The sequence below is a fragment of the Terrapene carolina genome, unplaced genomic scaffold (assembly GCF_002925995.2).
Source record: "Terrapene carolina triunguis isolate 2854851 unplaced genomic scaffold, T_m_triunguis-2.0 Scaffold68, whole genome shotgun sequence".
Taxonomy (NCBI): Eukaryota; Metazoa; Chordata; order Testudines; family Emydidae; genus Terrapene; species Terrapene triunguis.
Window position 1 is genome coordinate 55,938,457 of NW_020664419.1, and position 20,172 is coordinate 55,958,628.

The window sequence follows — 20,172 nt, forward strand, 5'->3', positions numbered from 1 at the left end:
CATTTATGATTTTATAGACCTCTATCATATTTCCCCATTAGTCATCTCTCTTCCAAGCTGAACAGTCCCAGTCTTTTTAATCTCTTCTCATATGAAAGCTGTTCCATGTCCCCTAATAATTTTTGTTGCCCTTCTCTATACCTTTTCCAATTCTAATATGTGTTTTTTTGAGATGAGGCAACCAGAAATGCATGAAGTATTCAAGGTGTGGCCGAACCATGGATTTATATAGTGGCATTATGATATTTACTGTCTTATTACCTATTCCTTTCCTAATGGTTCCTAACATTCTGTTAGCTTTTTTGACTGCAACTGCACATTGAGTGGATGTTTTCAGAGAACTATCCACAGTGACTTCAAGATCTCTTTCTTGAGTGGCAACATCTCACTTATATCCCATCATTTTGTATGTATAGTTGGGATTTTATTTGCCATTATGCATTACTTTGCATTTATCATCATTGAATTTCAGCTGCAATTTTGTTGCCCAGTTCTCCAGTTTTGTGAGATCCCATTGTAACTCTTTGCAGTCTGCTTTGGACTTAACTATCTTGGGTAATTTTGTATCATTTTAACCATTTTTCCAGATCATTTATGAATATGTTGAACAGCACTGGTCCCATTACAGATCTCTGGGGGGAACCCTGTGTACCTCTCTCCATTCTGAAAACTGACCATTTATTCCTACCTTCTGTTTCCTGTCTTTTAACCAATTATTGATTCATGAGAGGACCTTCCTTCTTATTCCATTACTGCTTAGTTTGCTTAAGAGTCTTTGGTGAGGGACCTTGTCAAAGGCTTTCTGAAAGTCCAAGTACATTATATCCACTGAATCACCCTTGCCCACGTTTGTTGACCCCCTCAAAGAATTCTAAAAGATTGGTGAGGCAAAAAGTTTTTCTTTTGCAAAAGCTGTGTTGACTCTTCCCAAACAAATCATGTTCATTTATGTATCTGATAATTCTGTTCTTTACTACACTTTAAGCCAGTTTGCCTGGTACTTACTGGCCTGAAATTGCCAGGACTGCCTCTTGAGCCTTTTTAAAAAATTGGTGTCACATTAGCTATCTTCAGTCATCTGGTATAGAAGCTGATTTAAATTATAGGTTACATACCACAGTTAGTAGTTCTGCAATTTCATATTTGAGGTCCTTCAGAACTCTTGGTTGAATACCATCTGGTCCTGGGAATTTATTACTGTTTAATGTATTAATTTGATCAAAACCTCCTCTATTGACATCTTAATCTGGCAGGGTTCCTCAGATTTGTCACCTAAAAAGAAGGATGGCTCACGTGTGGGCATCTCCCTCACATCCTCTACAGTGAAGACCAGTGGTTCTCAAACTTTTGTACTGGTGACCCCTTTCACATAGCAAGCCTCTGAGTGCGACCCCCCCCCCCCATATAAATTAAAAATACTTTTTTATATATTTAACACCATTATAAATGCTGGAGGCAAAGCAGGGTTTGGGGTGGAGGCTGACAACTCGTGACCCCCCATGTAATAACCTCATGACCCCCTGAGGGGTCCCGACCCCCAGTTTGAGAACCCCGGTGAAGACCAATGCAAAAAAATCATTTAAATTCTCTGCAATGGCCTTGTCTTCCTTGAGTGCTTCTTTAGCACCTCAATCATCCAGTTGCCCACTGACTGTTTGGCACACTTCCTACTTCTGATGTACAGTACTTAGTTTTTGAGTCTCTTGCTAGTAGCTCTTCAAATTCTTTTTTGGCCTGCCTAATTACACTTTTACACTTGACTTGCCAGAGTTTCTGCTCCTTTTTATTTTCATCACTAATATTTGACTTCCAATTTTTAAAGAATGCATTTTTGCCTCCAACCATCTCTTTTACTCTGTTGTTTAGCTATGGTGAATTTTCTTTTGTTCCTCTATTTTTTTAATATGGGATATACATTTAATTTGAGTCTCTATTATAGTGTTTTAAAAAAGTTTCCATGCAGGCATTTCACTCAGGGTCACAGGGCTGGTGGTGACACAATCCCTTACCGGTCTGGATTGAACCCCAAAACGTCACAGTGACATACCAGAGAGATGTTCCTTTCAGGAAGGAGGTAACTGACATATATCTCCCTGGGTATGTCTACACTACAGGATTAATCCGAATTTAGATAATTCGAATTTGGGAAACAGGTTGTATAAATTCGATTGTGCGCGGCCACACTAAGCACATTAATTCGGTTTTTAACCACATTAATTCGGTGGTGTGCGGCCACACTACCCCATTAATTTAACCACAGTAATTCGGTGGTGTGCGGCCACACTAACCCTAATTCGAATTAACAAAATCGATTTAGGCGCTACTCCGTTCGTCGAGGTGGAGTACAGAAATCGATTTTAAGTGCCCTTTAATTCGAATTAACTGGCTCTGTAGTGTGGACGGGTGAAGGGTTAATTCGGATTAACGCAGCTAAATCCGAATTAAAGTCGTAGTGTAGACCAGGCCCCTGTTTGGTCATTTGTGTATTTTATGACTCACACTGCATGCCTATTTGCATACTGAGCCAGGTGAAAATTGAGAGATTGTAAAATCTTAAAAGAAAGGAAATCGACTGGAAGAAACAAAAAGCTGGGCTGGTATATCTTTGAGAACAAAGAAATGCACTGAATCCTTCACCTAGGAGACAAACTGTCTCCTGAAAGAAGGGTCACAGCCAGCTTGATTGTAAAGCCCTGCAAGAATTTTGGGCGAGCAATACTTTACTAGACATGAGAGTATTGTGTTAATTAATCTGGGCTCTAGAATGTATGTTATAATTTTATTTTATATGTAGCCATTTGTTTCCAATATTTCTACTTACTACTACTTGAATCTCTTTGCTTTGTTAGATTTGTTTATAGTGAAATCAAGTATAAATTTATTTAAGTGCTGTGAGTTAAGTGGTGCAGTGATCTGAGATTAAACTGGTAAACTGGGGTGTAGTACTTCTTTGGCAGCAGTGTATTAGGGTACGTCTACACTACGAGATTAATTCGAATTTAGATAATTCGAATTTGGGAAACAGATTGTATAAATTCGATTGTGCGTGGCCACACTAAGCACATTAATTCAGTTTTTAACCACATTAATTCGGTGGTGTGCGGCCACACTACCCCATTAATTTTAACCACATTAATTCGGTGGTGTGCGGCTACACTACCCCTAATTCGAATTAACAAAATCGATTTTGGTGATACTCCGCTCGTCGGGGTGGAGTACAGAAATCGATTTTAAGCGCCCTTTAATTCGAAGTAACTGGCTCCGTTGTGTGGACGGGTTAAGGATTAATTCGGATTAACGCAGCTAAATCCGAATTAAAGTCGTAGTGTAGACCAGGCCTTAGTGAATGCTGCGAGTGTCCAGTGGAATAGGGGTTGGATGCTCCAGGGAGAGCTTGAGGATTGAAGTGCGCCTATCACTAATCTGTAGAGTGACAGCAGGGCCTGTGATGCCTAGAACAGAGTGCTTATGTTGCCTGTGGCTGGTGAGGTTAGGGAGCTGACCCCCAGCAGTCACAGACAAGGCTTCTTCATGCTAAGGGCACGTGACATTGAGGTGCCCCACAACTCTGGTCACCCACTTTACTGTTCCTTTAGTTGACTGTGGTCCCCATGCTGGATATGGGACCTGCAGTTACCTGTTTTTGCAAAGGGGAAGGGAACACTGGAGCCAAGATGACAGATGAGAGAGAGAAAGGGCAGAAGAACCTGGTTACTGACATAAGTAACAAGATTTTTTGTTCTCTCATGGAAGGGATGGATGGTGGGTGGAGGAACTGCATATGAGGAGTTGTATATTTATTTGCAGTGAGTGGCCCACCAAATGGGTGGGAGAAGGAGGTAAATGAACTTGGCTTAAAAAGTGAGCAATGGCCCTTTGAACGCTCTGACTCTTTGTATATACCTCAGGTTACTGAGCCAGTCACCCAAAAGACCTCGTCCCACTATGTGTGCATAGTGACGTGGAAGCCTAAATCTTAAGCACTTTTGAAAATTTTACTATGTCACATCCTGTGTTTCATCCATAGTAGAAGCTTGCAAAAGATATCAAAAGAATAGCTTATGGTAGACAGAAAATGTTTACATTAAGTTGCCTGCCCCTGGGGATGGACTAATGTAAAATTGTTTGCTAAAGTATATTTTCTACTGATGTGCCTCATCCAGTTTTAGCAGTCACTTCAATTACAAAAAATGGAAAACTAAATATACTGTAAATGCCACACAAGGGCCAAGCACAGTTGAAAGTGTGTACAAGGGCAAACCTAGTACAAATAAATTACATTCTGAGACGAGAGAGAGATGTAGGGAGTTATCATCCAACATCAAAACATAATGCCCAGCCAAGTGGCTGTATACCATGTACAGCACTCTGAAGGCCAAGGCAAATGACTCAGATCCTGTGTATGTGCAAAGGTTAAATAGAAACAATAGAACAATATTTTTTCTTCCTGGGGTAAATCCCATAAACAAAGACTCAGGTCCTGGGTTGTCAGGCTCAGCCTGGGTGAGGAATAGTATAGCTCAAAACTGGTAAACAAAAAAGTAAAATATTTTATGGACCCGACCAAGATGATGGAGTATCTGGCATGGGCCTCCTACTGCTTTGTATGGCACATAGTAAGTGTTCCTGCATGGGAAGAATAACTGCAATTTTTAGAATTATCATTATCAAACAACAGCATTATTATTTGTATTACAGTAGCACCTACTGGCCTCAAGCAAGGTTGAATTGGGCAAGCCTCTGTAAATACAAATAGTAAGAGACAGTCTCTACCCCCAAACAATTTACTATCTAAATAGACAAAGACAGACAAAGGGTGGGAGAAAGGAAGAGTCATCATCTCATTTTACAGCTAGGGAACTGAGGCACAGAGATATTAAGTGATTTACCCAAACCAATACAGGTAATCTGTTAGGGCTGGAAATTGAACCTAGATCTCCTGAGTCATCTTTCTACTCCCTTCAGTTTTATTACAGATGTAACCCTTCTGCCAGTCAGAGTTGGTAGCAACAAGGACCGGGTTCAGTATACAACACAAACCCAGCTCGAGCCCCCACCCAGTGACCTGGGACAATTACACACCACCCCCTGGGCACCTCTAAGAGGCAACACTTCCCATTTTGCAAGCACAAAGTCTGAATGTAACAAAGAAACTTTTAATAAAAGGAGGGAAGTAACCCAGCAAAAAACAGACAAAAGGAAGTACTTCTTCACACAAGGCATAGTCAACCTGTGGAACTCATAGCCAGGGGATGTTGTGAAGGCCAAAACCATTACTGGGTTGAGAAAATAATTAGATAAGTTCATGTAAGATAAGCACATCAATTGTTATTAGCCAAGATGGTCAGGGATGCAACACCATTCTCTGGGTGTCCCTAAGCCTCTGACTGCAAGAAGCTGGGACTGGATGACAGGGGATGGGTCACTTGATAATTGCCCCATTCTGTTAATTTCCTTTGAAGCACCTGGTATTTGCCACTGTAAGAAGAAAGGATATTGGGCTAGATCAGAGGTTCTCAAACTGAGGGTTGGGATCCCTCAGGGGGTCATGAGGTTATTACATGGGGGGGGTCACGAGCTGTTAGACTCCACTCCAAACCCGCTTTGCCTCCAGCATTTATAATGGTGTTAAATATATTAAAAAGTGTTTTTTAATTTATGGGGGGGCGGGGCACACTCAGAAGCTTGCTATGTGAAAGGGGTCACCAGTACAAAAGTTTGAGAACCACTGGGCTAGATGGACCATTGGTCTGACCCAATATGGCCATTCTTATGTTCTTGTAACCCTGGGACCTTAACTGCTCTGCTGTTGTGTCTCAAAGCCCAGACACCAATAAGAAGCAGGCAAGTATGCAATTCCCTGAGTGGCTGTGTGCTGTGCATCCCTAGTTCAGGACTCTGACCCAAGCAGCCTGCCTGCAACACAACAGCCCCACCTTGGTCTCCTCCAGTCTTGTTTGCTACTTGCAGGGTGTCTCCAACACACACTCAGTCCCAAATTTCCCCCAAACCATCTGTCCTGAAGTGTCCAGCCCTCTCCTAGCACACTTGGATAAATAATAAGGGTCATTGCCCCTTTAAAGAGACAAAAGCACAGTTTCTTACTTTAACTGGAGTCGACAATCACTTTAATTCAAACATAGGGACTGGGTTGGTTGAGATTATAAGTAAAACAAGTTTATTTAATCAAAAGAGATAGGTTTTAAGTAAATTCAAGTACAAGGGATAAAGACAAAATGGTTAGAAGCAAACAAAATTAAAAATACACTTTCTAATGGTTAAGATGTAATTTAACAAGCTACCGTCTTTATTCAAGATAGATTACTTACCAATCTTTCTGCTTTGCAACCACGGCTGACTTTCTCTCAGTCAGGATCTTCCTAGGTGAAAGATGCCAAAATGGCTCTTTTCCCCTTATATTTCTCAGAGTTCATTGACTCTGTTTCAAGAGGCAGGATGACTTGATGCTGTTCTTTCTTTCCTGTGGACTTTCCATCTTCCTAACGATTTGATTGTAAATTGGGCTTCCATTGTTTTGATTCCACAATATTACCTTCTCTCCTGTATGGGAGAAAACCTGTTTCACCCTTTGTTTGGTCAGACTTTAAAGCATAATATCAATAAGTATCCATAATGCCTTGTATAATGTTTGTTTATATATATATATTTCACAATGATCTTGATCGTGTAATATGTCACAAGCTTTCAAAAAAGATGCTGCTTGATACACTTTTATAATACAGCAAAAGTATATACAATCAGTTGATTCGATTGCTTATTATTTAAGGTTCAGACCCCCTCCCACACTCACTAGGTTGATGGTTTTGTTTACCTTTTATGTAAAGGTACCTTAATGGTCTCTGCCTGATGACGAGGCTGTCAGACAAAAACATACACATTTCATTGTATATGGGGACTGAGCTTTAGCATTGCTTGCCAAACAAACATAATTTTAGCACATATCCATAACTTTTGGTGTACACACCACATATATACATTATGCAAGAATATTAATGATCAGTGAGTTATTAGTTTTCCAATGATATATTACATGCCATCTTTTGGGTATATATAACATCACAACAGAGTGTTAAGTGTAGTGAGTCTGTCAGTCCTGACAAGAGTTGCTGACACACAGTAATGAACCATCAATGTGCCTCTATGTTACAGTCATCTCCTGGTGACCTGCCTTAACTCCAAGACCTTAAGAGCATAATTTTCCATATAGATTAATAACTTCTTAATTATGATCTGTACATACATTCTGCAATGATTATGCTAATCAGTGGGCTCTTGACAGAGACTTGACATGCCATGCTTTGCTAAACTATTATGCAGATATCCAACCTAAGGGATACCTGTAAAATTCTACGCACCCTCTGTGCCTGCTGCCAGTTTGCACCAAGGGGTAGCTAGGTCACAGTGGGTACCTTTTATTCCTCAAAATTGTACTATGAAGAATAGCACCAACTGGAGCTTCTCTCATCCCAGATTTGGCATGAGACAATGGGTGACTGAAGGAGCACAGATGGGCAATGCAAATAGAATCAACTAATATTTTACCATGTTCTTGACTTCTTGTTGTCTTTTCATTTTGAGGAATAATGGCATGAGATTGCTGTAGTGTTTATTGTGATACTAGCATAACAATACAGATTCAGTGTAATTTGTGGCACAAATGTCTGCTGGAATCATTACAATGCTTACAGGTAAGAAATAATGCATGACATGAAATAAATGTTTCAGGTATTTAGTTTTGAAATGGTCCATCTATGGTTTTGACTATAATTAAATCAGCAGAATTTGAATTCTCACTGGTAACTGCATTTTCCAGTCTCAAGACATTTGTCACAAGTTACTGCATTGTGTAGTGACCCAGACCTACAACATTCTGCCAAATTATGTAAAGCAATTATAAAACTCTCTCTCCTAGCACCTCCTTCTCCTTGATGTTCTGATTAAATGTGGTTCTTGTAGCTGTTCAGTTCTTTCTTATCACAATGTAATCTTGTAGCCTGTTTCTAGTTGGAAAGTCTGCCTTGTGTTTCTGTGTGTTCTAAAGTGGTGATAAAAAAATCTGCTTTTCCCACTTTATCAGAGGAGTATTTTTAACTGATTTTTTTTTTTTACTCTAAGGTGAGGTTATTCTGAACCTTTCAAATCAGTAGTTCCATATGGATCATTTTTCTTGAGTAAAATGAAATTGTTCTAGAGAGGGAGTTCAAATAGCCACATTGCAATCATATGTACCTGTGTATGTGAAGTGTGATAGTTTCAGTCTGCTACTTAAATTATATTGATTTTTGTGTTTAGTTTGCTCCTGTTGCAAAGTATTTAGGCAGCTGGCAGTTCAGATACCACACACTATTATAGATTGCAAGAACCGCAAGAGCAGAATCTCAAGCTCAAGTAACTTATATTATGGAACCTGGTTTTCAGAAGTGCTCGTCACTTGCAGCTCCAGAGTGCTTAGCAGCAGTTCTGAAAATCTGATCCCACAAACACAAGTAATTTTACACACAGAAATAGTCCCAATGAATTGAGACTATTCAGACATGTAACATTACTTATATGCATAACTACTTACAGGATTGGGGCCTAAGTGTATAAACTGGATTTTTGTCATTCCCTTGCATCTCCTTGTGGTCATAGCTATTACTACACAAATCTCATACTATGGGAAGTAGTAGAAAGAGGCTGCCACTAATGTAGCCTGTTCAGTGAGAGTTTTTTATTATGGGAGGAGCTAATTTTTGTAAAAAGGCTTAGCTCTACAAGACTCTGCAAAGCTAATAATATAGGACTCTAACAATTATGTTTTCAAAGGTGCTGAATTCTACTTAATTACCACAGAAGCCAATATTTATAATAGGCATTCTATTGATCTACAAAGAAATACAATATTCATACTAATAGAGACTTGAGCATCTGAACTAGTAGCAACAGAGGGATATTCATACATGTAATTTACTTGAATCATCAGTGCTATCAGGTAATAGTAGTCTGACTATGGTAACTACTTTAAAATATATTAAAGTTTTAACCCTGCGGCATAAGCAACCTAGATCTTCAGAGTATTGCAAAATGCTTTTAAAGAGCTTGAATCCATAAAGGCTGCATAAGGCTGCATAGACTTCTGCATATAAGTTTTATTGATGTTAATAAGATGCAGCCATAAATTCTTACCTATTCTGATGAGAATGTACTAATGAATTAAGAATAAAGTTTGGATACGCAGGAAAGATTTGCAAAGGTATAGATGGGAATTAAGGCCCTGGTCCTCAAAGGTATTTTGGCTCCTAATTTCAATTGAAATCAATGGAAGTTAGGAGCTTAAATACCTTCAAGATCTGGATCTAAGTGCCCAAATTTCAAAGGGAGTTGTGTGCCTAATTTCCTTATTTCCTTTGAAAATCTCCCCCTTATTTATTTCTCACTGTACCAAATAAGAATCTAAAAATATAATTGTGGCTTCAAAAATCTTGTGGCCTAGAGAAGAAATGTTTCGACAGCACTGTTCTCTGCTAATGCCTCATTTACTGATGGAAATGTCAGATTACCCATCCATAAATCTGGTAACCTAATCAAGGCTAGCCAAAAAAAAAAAACTAGTCAAGCATATCAAATACACATTTTGTGCTAGTTAGACTAATACTGCTCAACTCATGGCTCTTGAGCCAGATGCAGCCTTTCATAGCAAAGAAAACATCTGTAGTCTTGGACTTGAATAAAGCATCACACCACAGCCTAGTTCACTATAACAAGAAGTATACTAGAGAAAAAAATCTTAAAATGTACATTACTAGAATAAAATTAAATGTTCTAAGTGCCACCTAATTATTTAAAATGCTGAAGGTGAACACATAAATCTGATAAATACATTTAATGTATCAATCTACAGTTCTCCACTTGAGGTAAAAATCACTTAGTCTTGATGGGTGCTTTCCTGTATCTTGGGTGACAAAAAAGAAGTGTCCTTATTCTTTGCTCTGCTAAAGCAAACATGATAAACTAAGTAGTAAATAATTTATTTTAAAATTGTATTTGCATTCACTATCACATGAAGTTATTTTAATGGCTCACATTTGTCAACACTCAACTTGCCCAAAGATCTTGTTATGCTCTTGTTAATATGGACCAGATTCTGATCACCTTGCACACACAGAGTAGCATCTTACCCTACAAGTAGTCCGATTGCGCAACTTGTGCAATAATATGCTATTCAGCATGATCCAGGGGATCAGAATTTGACCATACATGAATTTAAAAAATCAAGTTACATTAAATTGTCTGACAATCATGAAATAAATGGGACTTGTGTGATAAGCATGTTGAGTCCATTAAAGTATGGTGAAAACATACACCTCATTCCTTTCCTATTTTTACAAAAAGTACCCTATCAACAGATCTTTTAAAAATATTCCTCCTCAGTGAAACAATTTATAGTGTGTTCCTGCTAAGAAAACAATTGCATACACTGCTGCACTTTTCCCTAAAGACTCATTCAGGGATTTAGTCACATAAATTGCAAATAGGGAGGCACTAGATTCCGCTACATCAATGGTCCCCCAACTTTAACAATCTGTGAACCCCTTTCACTAGAATGTCAAGTCTCGCGAACCCCCTCCTAAAAATGAATATTTCCAGGGATTTTCTCCTTTACCTGAGTACAAATTATAAAAGCAGTAATCTTGAAAATATAAAATTTGTTTTTATGACATGCTTATTACACACTATTTATTATTTATCATTGCAGTATTTTTATTACATTATGAAAATGGCAACACTCTTCCAAGATCTCACTTTTGTAGCTTGTATCACTTTGAATAAACCTGTTCTAGAACAAGGCTCGTATGTTTCATCAAGGAGCACCAGATGTGAAACAGCATGAAGGTATTTAAGAAGCCAACTCAAAGAGTTCCTCCTACACAAGCTTTCAGGTCTTGAGCAGTCTAGGCAAACAACACGTTATAACAAAGCTTAAACTTGTTCTTCATAATAATTTTAAAAACAATATTAGCTGCCTATTTAATTTTAAGAACAGCAAAAAATATCCACCTCCCTTTCCATTTCTTATAAGGAGTCTTGAAGTTTAAATCTCCTCAGTGTGATAGATATGCTTGCTTTGATCTGCTTAGCTCTTGGAAGTCCAGGGGCTCCAGGCTGCTGGCCCTGTGCTGCCCAGGGTCCCTAGGGACAGCTCTATCCGCCATAGGGAATTTTTTCCCCGAGAACCCCTGTAACATTTCATGAACCCCCAGGGGTTCACGAACGTGTTTGGGAACCACTGCACTACACCTACAGCAGGTGAATACTTATTACTTACATTTGTTGCCAGTGTAATATAACTTGCTGCAGTGTTTGTTGATTTTTCAGACCCATACTTACATAACAGCAAGTCCCCTAGGACTTCATTAACATTATGATAAAGCAAATTGGGAGTAGATGTCCCAAATTTTTTCAGAGGTGGGACAATTCAACTCCCTGTATGACTGATCAGTGTGGATCTACAAGAATCATGTTTTAAAAGTTATTCAATGCACAATCCAGGAACACTAGAAATATACCCATCCCTAGAGGAAGGAGATATATCTATCTCATAGAACTGGAAGGAACCCTGAAAGGTCATCGAGTCCAGCCCCCTGCCTTCACTAGCAGGACCACGTACTGATTTTTGCCCCAGATCCCTAAGTGGCCCCCTCAAGGATTGAACTCACAATCCTGGGTTTACCAGGCCAATGCTCAAACCACTGAGCTATCCCTCCCCCCTCAGGAAAGGAAGGAAAGAGAGGGCACCGTGGTACTGAGCACGTCTACAGTTACAGCATTGCGGCTGCCCCACTGTAGCGCTTAGTGAAGATGCTACCTATGCCAACGAGAGAGCTTCTCCCATTGGCATAGGTACTCCATCTCCTCAAGAGGCAGTAGCTATGTTAAGTATCAGGGGGTAGCCGTGTTAGTCTGGATCTCTAAAAAGCAACAGAGAGTCCTGTGGCACCTTTAAGACTAACAGATGTATTGGAGCATAAGTTTTCATGGGTGAATACCCACTTCGTCAGACGCACCCACGAAAGCTTATGCTCCAATACATCTGTTAGTCTTAGAGGTGCCACAGGACTCTCAGTGGCTATGTTGATAACAGAAGTCCTCCTGTCAACATAGCACTGTCTACACCGGGAGTTAGATTAGTATAAATGCATTACTCAGGGGTGTAGATTTTCCACATCCCATAGCAACATAGTTATACTGACATGTTTGTAGTGTCCAGGCCAATGTAGCTTGATTAGGAGCTGTATTCAGGCCTCCTTTTTTATGATATAGTGACTAATTCTAGCTGATGTGGTATAGTTTACTCGTAATAGCAGGGCAGAATGACATACTGTTATTTTCAGTGAGTCCGTTTAATGTAGGATGTTCACAATTTTCAGTTAACATTTCGCAGTTTGAGCTTCTGCTTAGCATGAAAGGGGATTTGTGTCATACTTAAGGTACATAATGCAAAGTAGTTACCATGATCCAGGATGCTGCAGTAGCATATCCCATCTTGAGATTGAAGTTTATAAACAACTGTGACCCAATTGTTGATAATTCCAATTGGTCAATTACCAGGTTCCATTTTGTTTAAAAACAAACTTTCCATAAAGATAATAGTTTTGTATGTTACACTTTAATCCTTAAATGTTAGACCATATGTCCCAGCACAAATGAGATTGAGCACAGGTTTAATCCAGATAAAACCGGATGTATGAGTATGCAGAGAAAGCACCCAGAACGAGTAGCAGTAAAACAGCATCAGTTAGAAGAAAGGCACTAATTGTAAATCAGACTAGTCACTGAGCATCTTTTTAAAGCCTGGGCTGCAAGTAGCAGCTTTTTTCCCCTTTGTGCGTGACCTTTGTCACTTATGCATTAGTTTACTGTGCTCTAGTCCATTCGGGTACTGTAGTCCAGAATTCAGCACCCTGTAACACCAGTGCTGTCTCAGCTGTCTGGTGTTTTCTGGCTGACATGAAAAGTGCAAGCTTTTATCTTTAAAGGTCCAAGTAGTTTGGTCTAGGTCATGAGACCATCCCTTTCCTTTTGTACATGGATTCAATACAAGCACTAGTGCTTTATCTTTACAACAGAAAGTTGTAAGGTGTTCTCTTTGAGGGACTCTCAACTCTTAATTCTTTCTTCCCCACTTGGTCCATATTTGTGGACTTTCCAGACATACTGGAAAACTTTTCTCCCCACAGGAGACAGTTGAAGGAAGAGACAGGAGGAATGTAGGATTTCTTAACTACGGTAGAATGGGTTTATGGGGTGGGAATAAATTTTGATTATATAAGTGGTGAAAAGCAAATGTGGGTGGCTGAGCTTAGTTGCCGATTATGTTTTAAATATTGAAAGTGTAGGTATATTTTAGAACAAATGAAATGGAACACTGGAAAGGTTCAATATGCAAGCAACCATCAGTAGGCAAGGCTGTTAACTCCAGGGATGAGAGTCTGTTGAAAAATATTATAAATTTTGACATTAAGTTTTCATTGATGTGCACAATAAATGTTGAGACTAAGGGCATGTCTTCACTAGCAACATGGCTGTGTAGCCGCGGCACCAGCAAGGGGCGCTCCCAGTGCTAGTGCACTGTCTACACTGCCACTTTACAGCACTGAAACTTGCAGCACTCAGGGGGGTTGTTTTTTCACACCCCTGAGCAAGAAAGTTGCAGCGCTGTAAAGTGGCAGTGTATACAAAGTCTAATAGTCATTAACTAAGTGCACAACAAAGCAGGGTTAAAATCCCTTAAACTGAAAAGCTCAAAGCAACCGTAACTGAACTATACATGCCTCTATATTCATACTTATGCAGCTTTCACATTATGAAAAATTAAGATGCAAGACTGTTATAGAACTACAGCAACAAGCCTCTCAGTTGGAGTTTAAACTTCTTCCCTCCCATGGCTGTCCATGCAGTAGTAAGTGTTCTCAGCAGCATTTCCTTCAAAACTAGGTCTTGCAAATTAAAGAGTCAAAGAGCTTTCCAATAAGAATTTTATTGTAACACAGAGCAAACCGAATGTTCTTGCATTTAGAAGAATGTATTTGGTCTCTTGGTGGTGAAACGTGGTTTGTGCTGACGACGCAGAACTCTGTGTGGCAGAGGGAACTTGATTTTCGAATCCTGTAAGGGAGAAAGTGTTAGTTTTCATTTATATCGATCTTGCAATAATCTCAAGTCATACACACACTATGGAAAATAAGTCACAATAAGTGAATTAGAAAATTCAACTTCTGACCTTCATATCTAATCTGTATTAGAGATCAGAGCAACAAGCATTTCCATGAATCAGGGTTACTAGAAGCTAGAAACAACTGAAGGTTCCTGTTTCTAAGCTCTTTGGGGAAGGGAATGTCTTTATTCTGTGTTTTTACAGCACCTCACACAATGAGGTCCTGGGTATTACAAATATAAAAGACATAACTACTAACACCTTTCTATACAGAGCTGCCTTTTCTGCAAGTTAAGATATGCTGAAACAACTATATTGAAATAAGCCTAACTGTAAGACTAGATGTACTTTTTGTATTTAAGACAGCTCACTCACTCAAAGCATGTAAGTACTGAAAAATCAAACCGATTTTGATCAGTAGTTTCACTCAACTAGTTCTAGCACTAAAGGGGGCCCATGATTCCAAGTTACAACAGCATACATTCAAGTTTGACTCAATACATTTCTGCTATATAAAATAATTGTTGGACTGCAATGCAACACTCTGCATTTTTAATCAGCATAGTACATCCTGTAAACTTAGTGCAAACTTCTAGGTAAGAGAGATTTTGTCCCATCTTGTGTGTTACAATGAGCACCACCAACCACTGTTTTACTTTGTTTCACTTACATGGAATTGCTTGACTGCAGGTCTACGGCACTTGCTAGCAGCAATCTCCTCAACCTTCATGATCTGAATAGAGTGAGCACGGGCACGATGGCGGGCACCCATATCACGGTCTGTAACATCAGGGTGATGTTAACATTCTCTCATTTAGTTTAAACAACACAATTCAATTTTTTTTTTCATCTCCCTGTGCAGTTTGCAATTGCTTACATGTAGCATGTTTTCTTAAACAGAGGTCCTTATGAAATTCACTATTCTTGCATAATATATTTAACAGCTGACTTGCATACTATAATTGAAACTGCAGCTTGGTAATACATTTTTTTCCTATACTTTCCCTACAGTTATTCTAGTCAGGAGGATTATTAATAGAGGAGCAACAGTCTCTACTGAAGCTTTTCATTATAAGTCAGAGGTGCTGACACCTCCCCCATACACCAAAATTCTTCAAAAAAGGTACAATTCCGCATGTGTAGTCCACATTTTTTGGGCAAGAAGTTACTGAATCAGGAGCTATACTTAAAATTATGGAATACTGGAAGATGTAAGTTGGGTACAATAACTATTTCCATACTTTCAAATGGATGAGTTATTCTTTAAGTAGAACAACCCTACATTTCTAGCTTTTTAAAAAAAAAAAAAAAAATCACCAACTTTAGCATTGTTCAAAGTACTCAATACATACAAGAAATATGCCAGGGACTGATAGACCTAAAGGTTCACATTTGAAACAGATTCTCAAAGAAATCCGAGGCCATCTTTATACCTCTCAAAGCAAGGGCTCCAAATTTTGGTGCTCATCATGTATGAACCACATACAAAACATTAAGTACAGTTTAACCTTTTTGTTAAGTAATTCTGTGGATATCAGGATCTCAAGTGCTAATTATCAGTTTTAAAAGACATTGCTATCGCACACTATTATTGTGCCTACTACAATGCTCTCGAAGGCAAAACACACATTTCCATATAAATCCTCAGCTTTCAGGAGTTTAGAACTCAGATGTAAGATGTGCATTCAAGGAATTCTGAGCAAGCTCTCAACTATATTGCTTGAACCAGATTAGATATCAAAATTACACACAGAATAGTAAACTGCTGTGTTTAAAACTTAATTTGATAAAATGAGTTAATTTAACAGATAGAGAATATGCAGAAAGTTTTATGTTGGACCTCCAGTTTCACTTTCAAAAGCACGTCAGCTCTTGAAAGGCGACAAGGTACATATGATATTTGCACACATGACAAGAACACTATTACTAAAAATAATATTCTTTGGGTTTTTGTGTGCAAAGTGTTTTAAACACCAATTAAAATGCACTAGTATTGTTATATTTAGAATGAAAAATATCACCCATTATAGTAACTGCACATGGAATCTGAATTAAAAGGTAGCCCCAGATATCTCAACACAATAATAGATCATTAGTCTATCAGATATTAAGGTCTACTTGTGACCCTTTGTAAACAGTGGCTATGAGGTCTTTTTGGCCAACACACCAATTATCTTCTATACAAAAGATTTCAGGCAATTCAGTTCCCACAAAAATTCACTCTGTTACAAAGCAAAGGTATCTTCCACATGGCATGGATGATAAAGTCTTAATATGCTCCATATGGCCAAATGAAATATATCAGAATTTCCTCACTTTGGTGCTTGTAAGATTTCAACAAGAACATTAAAAAGTCATCAAGTCCAAAATACTATTAAGTGTTGTGCAGAAAAGAAGGGTGAGCCTTAGTGATTCTTCCAAAAGTATCAGTTTCTGAGGAACCAATAATTTTTATTTTTAAAAATTTTTGAGCACTCAAGTATGATGCAAGAAATAACCTGAACTGGAAGAGCACCAAACTAGAACTTTACACAACTGTATAACCAAAACAGCTTCTTTAATTTTATTAAAATTTAAATAAAAAATTGGCAGAAACTAAGCATAAACAGTTTCAGAAGGGTATGTTCAAAAGATCTTTAAGGGAATAAGAAATACTGGTTAGGAGGAAAGTCTCCAGCAATCACTGCTAGTCAGTTGTTCAAACAGCTTCAACCATTTTAATTTGCTTTTCAAAGAATCTAGTTGTACTGTTATTTGAATGCAGTCACCACCTTCACCAAGGTTTTCCTATATATCTCTCTATTTCAATTTCTCAAATGCTGCGTGAGGTCTTACACATACCACTGCTAAAAGATTATTCTTTGTTCCAACAAATAATTACTTACAGCACTGTGTAACAGCACCAGCCGTTGTCAAGTCCCTGTATTCCCTGTACATGTTGTGAGTTCCACTACGAGAATCATAGCGTAGCCAGATACCAAAGTTTTTCACCCGCAAAGGGGACTTTTCAAATACCTGAGGTTATAAAAGTGAAGAAAGAACCAGAGATAAAGACACTACCTCACTGATGCACTGTTTTATTATTCAATACACAACAGTTTGGGAGAATACCACCTAAAACTTCTAGTTGAAGCATATTGCAGAATTCTATCATCTTGGGAGTTTTTTGTCTTCATACACCCCCCCCCTCCCCCAAATCATTTTTTTTTTGGTCATCAATCATGGTAAAGGGTAGGTGAGTAGATTTTTCTACCCAGGTAAGTAAGCAGCTTTCCAAAGGGATAAGGACAGATTTTTCAGAAACACAGAGTGATTTAGGAGTACAAGTCCCTGTTACTTTCAGCAGGACTTGTGCTCCCTAGTCACTTTTGAAAACTATGCCTCAATTATCAGGTTAGCCCCAAAACTTAGATTTTATATTTTAAAAAAATCAGTTTAAATCTAATTGTTTCAGTTACTTTTAAAAATTCCAATTGAGGGAAGAGGAGGTAAGAGTGAGTGTGCCAATGGCGAAAATATGTTTTACCAAAGGAAAATTTCATTTTAATATCATGGACTTTGCAACAGGGATGGTATAGAATTACAAAACTGATTAGAATTAGAAGGTTTAGATTAATCTCAAGTGACATATACCAAAGTAAACTAGGGAACTGTTTTAAAATTATGATGTTGACTACTTAAAAAATAAACTAGTTTTGAAAACAGAACTTTGAGCAAGTAGAAAATAAAATATTAGTTCTCCATTACTGTATTTTTTGGAGGTGAGGTAGGGACCAGCAGTAGCCTAGATTATGTCTAAGGATTATCTGTCATGATTTCGTAAGGCTGATCTAATGCATTTACTTTTAAATTATTCATGGTTCCTAATCATTGTGGAAAGCAGAAGTTTGATTTTCAGGTACACAAAACGTGACCGGTGAAAAATTTAATTTCACTGTCAGTGACATGATGAGCTCTTTTATAAATAATTCCATTCCAATATATAAAAACATCTAAAATCCCAGAAATTTCCAAGACTACTTGGGTTTGTTTTTTTTTTTTTTTTTTTTTTTTTTTTTTTTTTTTTTTTTTTTTTTTCTTTTCTTTTTAAGACCATACCTGTCCACAGTACACAATTTCGCCAGAAGACTTCTTCATCTTCTTCAGCTGAGACACAAAGTACCAGAAACGGGACTTGGCAACAACATGATTAGGAGCAAAGATACGCATCCGATAGAGGGGTGGTGTTGGACATTTAGGAGTAGGAAGGCATCTCCCAACAACTTTGTACTCCCTCAGCTACAAACAAGAGAGAGAGAATGAAAAAACCCTCCAATGTTCAGAGGCGAAAGCAAGACAGTGTTAGCTGTACAGCAAGGAACGAGATCGCATGAGCAGTGATGTAGGAAGCCCACAGCTACTGCAGACAGCAATGTTGAGGGCAGCAGCTTACAGCTGAGAGTCCCACGGATAACAAACACTACCGCCGAGTCCAGCTCTCCTACAGGATCTCCTCAGGCCCTTCGCTTCTACGAGCGCTTGGGCTCCTGAAAGGCGACAAGGCTCCTCTTATTCCCTGCGGAGAGCATCACTCAGGAAGACAGGGCCGTCCTTAGGCATACGCAGGTGAGTGCGGGGAGGTTGGGGAAAGGATCGCCCCCCGCATTCACCGGCGACAGGAAGCGGAGCAACGCGGCCCCAGCCCACTCCGCTCCCCTTGTCCCCAGCCGTGCCGGGCGGGGGGGGGGGGGGGGGGGGGGGGGGTTAGGGAAAGGTGCCCCCCCCCCAGCAGCGGGAAGCGGAGCGCCGCGGCTGGGAGCGGGCTGGAGTAGAGCGGGCTGGGGCCGGGCTGCTCCGCTTCCCGCCGTTGACGGTGAGTGCGGGGGAATCCCTTCCCCCAAGTCCCCTCCCCTGAGCAGCACGGCTGGGGCCGGGGGAAGGGAAGCGAAGCGGGCTGCTCCCGGCCCCCTCAAATCCTCTGGGCCTGTGGGGCCCCAAAAGTGCCCCCTACACAGCTCCTGCCTCCCAGACCCTGGGAGGAGGAGGCCTGGGGGCTACGTAGGACACCCAAATAGCTTGGGGCGGCCCTGCAGTAAGAGCAACGGCCTTCGGGCTTTGCGCGCTGTACAATGGGGTCAGAGCCCCTTGCGGGACTTGCCCTAACCAGAAAGCCGCGGTTATGGGGCCTCGAGACCCGGCTCCCTAGGTCCTGGCCCGGCCAGGCCGAGCGCTCCCACCATGCCTCAGAGCAAGGCCGCGGTCTGGGGTACCTGAAGGGGGAACATGGGGGGCACACGCGGCCTGCGCGGAGAAGAACCCAGGCCCGCCTCTCCTAACCCCGCGCCTGAGGCCAGCCCCAACGAAGGGGGCGCCTGCTGGCTGCTGCGTGGCTCCCCAGCCTCACGTTCTTGGCGGCCGCCATGTTGGCCGCTCGCTCCCGGAGGAAAAGATGGGGCGAACCAGGCGGGCGGGACCCGCCAGAACGGCCCGAGTACCAGTTACTAGCCCTCCGCACCCCCAAAACCGGGCCGAGGCCGCCCAGCCGCAACCCGCTAGGCCCGGAGCGCCACGCTTACGGTGCCCGACGCCTTCATAGTGCTGCCTCGCTCGCTGCCACCCAGAAAAGGAAGGGACGCCTGCGCGCCAGCCTCACGTCACCCCCTCCGCAGCACGTAACGCCCTCGTAATCATGCTAAACAGCGATTGGTTACAAGAAAGACTCCTACTGGATGTAGCATCAGACAATCAAAGCTCAGACAATCTTCTATTGGCCTCTTTGGCCTTCTATTGGCCTCCCTGGACTGCCTTGCTGGTGGCTGGAGCTCTCCCTCCCTCGGGCTGATACTGCTGCTGAGTGTAGGGGGGCATTGCTGGCCTACTCCCCCCCCGCCTCCGGAGGGAGAAGCAAGGACACCCCCCCCACCATCTATGGGTCCCTCCTGCCAGGCTGGCTGGCTGCTGCCGTGGAGGAGGAGGAG

The 20,172-nt window shown here is 40.6% G+C and overlaps 1 protein-coding gene and 1 non-coding gene across 2 annotated transcripts; both read right to left on the minus strand.

Moving 5' to 3' along the window:
- Positions 1-14,022: 14,022 nt before the first annotated feature.
- LOC113406100 (60S ribosomal protein L18a) lies at positions 14,023-19,857 on the minus strand. The gene is made up of 5 exons (XM_026648772.2): positions 19,771-19,857; positions 18,314-18,493; positions 17,101-17,230; positions 14,886-14,995; positions 14,023-14,166 (listed from the first exon to the last, which is right to left on the minus strand). The coding sequence occupies exons 1-5, from the start codon at positions 19,786-19,788 to the stop codon at positions 14,074-14,076; spliced, it is 531 nt and encodes a 176-aa protein (XP_026504557.1). The 5' UTR covers positions 19,789-19,857; the 3' UTR covers positions 14,023-14,073.
- On the minus strand, positions 16,045-16,176 carry LOC113406136. Its single transcript, XR_003369668.1, has one exon. It is a non-coding gene; the product is annotated as a small nucleolar RNA SNORA68 (small nucleolar RNA).
- Positions 19,858-20,172: the final 315 nt, after the last annotated feature.

Bases quoted from the DNA above. Each gene is read 5' to 3' on its own strand.
- LOC113406100 (XM_026648772.2), bottom strand. The intron at 17,231-18,313 runs GTATGGTCTTAA...TTATAACCTCAG, and splicing joins AAATTGTGTACTGTGGACAG to GTATTTGAAAAGTCCCCTTT. The intron at 14,996-17,100 runs GTAAGTAATTAT...CTGATGTTACAG, and splicing joins TGGTGCTGTTACACAGTGCT to ACCGTGATATGGGTGCCCGC.